Consider the following 5,051-nt stretch of genomic DNA (forward strand, 5'->3'; position numbering starts at 1 on the left):
TGAACAAATTCTATAAAATTCTAAATTATAACTAAAATGAAGAAAAAAACTATGAACATTCCATTTCCGCAAAAGAAAACAAACATTAGATCTTTTTAAATAAAATCTATATGCACATAAACAAAAAGCGATAAAAATAGTCGAAAGAATTTTAATGGAAGCCAGCTGAGCCGTGTATAAAATGTAATCGTATAACCGTAAAGAGAAATAAACAAATTAATCGGAATCGATGGACATCAAATGGAAATGGAGCTTTCGCATCAAATGTTGCTTCTCTCATTTTTCATCCCACACTCGACGAGCTAAATGCGATTTATACTATTTGTTTTCTTTTTTACTATTTTCTAAATGCACGCCTGTTATGGAAACGGACCTCGACTATGTAGGTGTGTTTTAATTTAGTGTAGAGCATATGCAGAAAGATGCAACGAAATCGATTTTATTTCCATTCGGATGAAGCGAATAAAATATTTTTTATCACGTGTTAAAATACTGTTTAATGCCATTGGAAAATAGTTATTACTTTTACTGTAGTTATTTTGGAGAGGGGAAAATCTGAAGGATCCGCCTGGAATAGAACATGAAAATGCCATTACTTTTATCACTTTTGAAGTACGCGCGCTTTCAGAAAACGGACGCTGAAAAAAAGGATCCATAAAGATTTCGAGTTTGAGATGGAAATTTGCATTTGTATTGTTAAAAATTGAAATTCAGTTAAGTGCATTTCGTAATAAGAGTTAGATTTTTTACTGCTTTAGGTATTTTTTCAAAATTTTATACTTGAAATATATTTTTTTTTCAAGTAATGCTGATAAATAATATTTTCGTTACATAATAGTAGAAAATTTATAGTTATAGGCAATAAGCTAATGTAAATGATAATAGAAATAAATCTCCATTTTCACATTCAAATATAAAATTGTAATTGTTTATAAACTGAAGAACTGTCGTTAATTTCTATATTTGATGGAGCTGCTTCCACCTATTCACATATTGTTTTCAACGTTCATTCATTAGATGTAAAAATACAATTCATCAATAAAAAAAATGTAAAATAAAAGCTTTGAACCTTTGTTACATTAACTTTAAAGACGAAGCAGTATTTTCTCGAACTATGAGCATTGTATCTAGCCTGTTGACATCATTTTCCCAAACGAAAGAAGTTCCTTTTCTTTTCCTTTTATAATCTTTTTTCTTGCGCTTCTTGTGAGACTTTGACCTATAAGGCGCTACGTGTGCTGGCTGGCTCCGCTCAATGTTATTCTCCTTATGAACTTCTTCGTATCTTCAATGAACCCCGGAGAAGAAAAGTCAAGTTTTTTTTTCTTATTCATCATTTCGAATCCAGCATCTCTTCAAAGAAATCTTCGACACGGTTCGAAACATTGCCTTTTTATATCGCCAGTCGTTAATCAAAGCCTTTGTAACGAGAATATACATTAGGATTTTATTTATTTTCAATACGTTCTTTTATATTAATTGAATTTAAAAGTATAGATTTTTAACAAGATTTATAATTAATCGCCAAAAATATTATTTTTTGTCTCCATTTTATAAAATTTAATCGAATAGGTTTATTTATACTTATTTTATTTAAAACTATAGAAAAACTAATAATTTAGCAATTGTTCTGATCATATTATATAATTTAAGTACGTATATTTATATATAATTTGAAATTACGATTTCTTGCTGATATTTATATAATGATAAACTATATAATTTTAACAAGATTTTTAAAATTCGGCCCACCTTGGTCGCCAAAAATAGTAATTTAACAATTATTTCGTTCATACTATATAATTTAATCTCGTATGTTTTTTTAATGTTTCTTTTATTTGAATCAATAGAATTTTACAAAAACTCTTACAATTCGCCCTACGTTGGTCGCCAACAATAAGAATTTACCAATTATTCTCTTCATATTATATAATTTGCAATCAAGAAAGTTTATTTATATTTATTTCATTTCCCAAAAATAATAATGTAATTTGAATCTCATATATTAAATACTTATTTTAATAAACTGAAGCTAATTAAAAATGATTGACAATAATGAAGAAAATTTTAATCAAAATATTTTAATTATTTTCGGCCCACGTTGGTCGCCATAATAAAAATCTAATGAAATTGATTCTCATACATTTAGTAATAATTATCTAAAATGAAGATACCAAAGTATATAAATATAATATATTTCCTGTTCATAGACTTAATTATAATACAACGAACTAAACTAGTATTTATTGCTACATTCGAACAGGAAATTAGGCATCATCATCATCAAGTTTAATATACGTGCTAACTTCCATTAGAGATCGTTAAAGTTGCATTTTAATATTTTCATTAGAAAATGATCTCCCGAAGAAGGCAACATATAATTATTGAATAATACAAAAAAAACTAAGGATAATGGCAACTCGTCCTTATAATTTTTCTCAATATTTTTAAACCCGATCCCTGAAACGAGTTTTACGGAAAGACGAGGCAGAGATTTAGATTGATTGCCCACCAGCGCATCATTATCTGCAAAGTAATTAGTCGCTAGCAGCAATTCCAGCCTCGGTGGTAAGGCGTTGATGGGAGGATAATTACACGACGCTAGTCGACATGGAAACGGCTCGGCATTATTTCCTGGTACGAGATGAGATATGCAAAGAGAATAGAGAAAGACAAAAAAATAAGGGAAATGGAAGAATCGCGTTGTATTTGCATTTATATTGCGTATTCAGAAAGTTGGTGGTGTATTAAAATTTGAAATGCGCGGAGACAAACTTTTTTTTTAGAGATAATAGTCAAGTGGAAACTTGGTTACGTTTTTCTGAAGCTCTGGGTCAACGTATTATATTTGCTTGAACAATAAAAGCAATTTGTTACTGCTGCAATTAACAGCCACGTAATAACTTGTATCCAAGCAACGTACAAGAGCGTTTAATAGATGATAATGCAGGTAAACTAATATGGAACGGTCCAGTTTCACGGTTAAATACCGTACGAGTATTAACATCGTATATTGGAAACACTGCTTAATAATTATATAGAATTGTACTTGATTTTGAGCGTAACATTTATCCATTGAAAATGATTTCATAACGCATTGAAACAGCTCACCCATTCAATTCAAATGATTATAATAATTATAAATAGAATTAAACGGATATCGGTTTCAAATAATTATAAAAATGAAAAAAATCTCCATACCTTTACAAATTCATTGACCTAATTTTAAAATGATAGAGAGATTTACTAAACAAGACAACTAATGGAGCGTACACACCACTTAAATAATTTACGTTAAATAGAAATTACTTAATCAAAAATATGCAAAGCTATGGAAAAACTATGCATTTTTATGGATACAGTAAATTTTACTCAATAAGTGGTAACAAATATTAAATAAGAAAAAAGTTAAATTAACTCAATTGCAATCAATTTTAGATCCAAGTTTCCTCTTAAAAGAAAAATAACAAAAAACTGAATATTTCATAACTATTGACATAATTGTAATATTACAGATATTATAGTCATAAAAGAGTGAGTATTTGTATATGAGAGTTTAATATCAACTTTTAAAACAATTTCTATAATTTAATTTAAATTCAATATACTGTACGTTATATAATCATATATAAGCGAGTATTTGTATATGAATATATAATATCAATTTTTCTAGTAATAACTTTTACTAATTTCTTCGTATTTCCTCCTTAAATCATTAACAAACATACATTTTCTAATTATTTTATCCACATAACATAATTGCAATTATTAAGATTGTACATCTATTAAAGAATATTAACACGCGCACCAAAGGAATCGTTACTGCAAATTTTATTATTTACATTATATAATTATATAAGCGTGAATGTGTATATGAAAGTATAATAACCAATTTTTCTAGCAATAACTTTAAATAATTGTTTCGTGTGTTGCCTATATGTATATACATAAATATAAAGAAATATTACTTACGTTTTATATAACAATCTTGCTCCTAATTTTCTTCGGCGCATTCAGGTGTGTTCTTATACATACGTGGATTACCACTAATCTAATAAATAACTTCACATTTCTGTATTTAGAACTAACTTCGACACTAAAGAAATTGACATTACAAAACAATAATAAAATTGTAACTATAGCAACAATCCGCAAAACCGTTAACATGATTCAATCAAAATATTTTGAATTTATTTCATTATATTAATATAATAACAAATATTTATTATTCATTTTTTTAGTTTTCTAATTAGCAAATATATTTGAAAGTTATATAAATAACGTGTTTTATTCAATTAATTATGAAAACCCAAAAGCAATTAAACTTGTCCATGTACGACAAAAAAAGGAGAGGTTTCAGTGCAAAAAAGGGATGAACACCATTTCTTGCTTCAATTTAATTTGTGCTCGCTGCGCGCAATTTAAATTAAAAGTTACCTACACAGCGTATGAATCAAAAGGCAAAGTAGTGGTTTCCGTTTATTTTTTAATAACTTCATAATATAATAGAAACACGGAGAATTATATTAAACTATAATTATTATTTTTTTAGTAACAACTAATAATCTTTTTATATTTACATTTTTCATTTCTCAAAGCCGCATCATCCTTACGTAATACCGACAAATAATTACAGTGCATAGTTCTAATTCCAACGTAATTACAGATTTGAAACTGGTTTGCGGTTCACAATAAACGTTGTTATTATTATAAAAAATCATGTTTCCGTTCGCAATACAAAAAGAGTTGAAATTAATTAGCATATCGTTGTTTCTTCTCATAGGTTAATTTTTGCATTATTAACGAATCTATTTATTTTTTAATAATTTTTCCCCAGATTTCTTAACATTTTTGTAGCTACCCAATTGCTAAGAGTTTCTTACCAGTTCCTCGCTTTGACACAAAGTGACAGCTGTCATTTCGCGACCTTCTAATTGTAAGAGACTTCATCAGTTTCTCGCTTTGACACAAAGTGACAGCTGTCATTTCGCGACCCAATTGGTTAAGTATTCACAGTTCCTCGCTTTGACACAAAGTGACAGCTGTCATTT

General features: G+C 28.1%; 1 protein-coding gene across 1 annotated transcript in view; it reads right to left on the bottom strand.

Annotated features, from left to right (window-relative positions):
• LOC108560203 (carboxyl-terminal PDZ ligand of neuronal nitric oxide synthase protein-like) overlaps nt 1-4,919 on the bottom strand; it is a 24,758-nt gene extending 19,839 nt beyond the window's left edge. Inside the window, exon 1 of the mRNA XM_017917658.1 lies at nt 4,884-4,919. Coding sequence (XP_017773147.1) covers nt 4,884-4,919 — 36 coding nt within the window. The remainder of the gene's footprint in view (nt 1-4,883) is intronic.
• Nucleotides 4,920-5,051: the final 132 nt, after the last annotated feature.

This window comes from Nicrophorus vespilloides, unplaced genomic scaffold (genome assembly GCF_001412225.1).
Source record: "Nicrophorus vespilloides isolate i.1.1-1 unplaced genomic scaffold, Nicve_v1.0, whole genome shotgun sequence".
Classification (NCBI taxonomy): Eukaryota; Metazoa; Arthropoda; class Insecta; order Coleoptera; family Silphidae; genus Nicrophorus; species Nicrophorus vespilloides.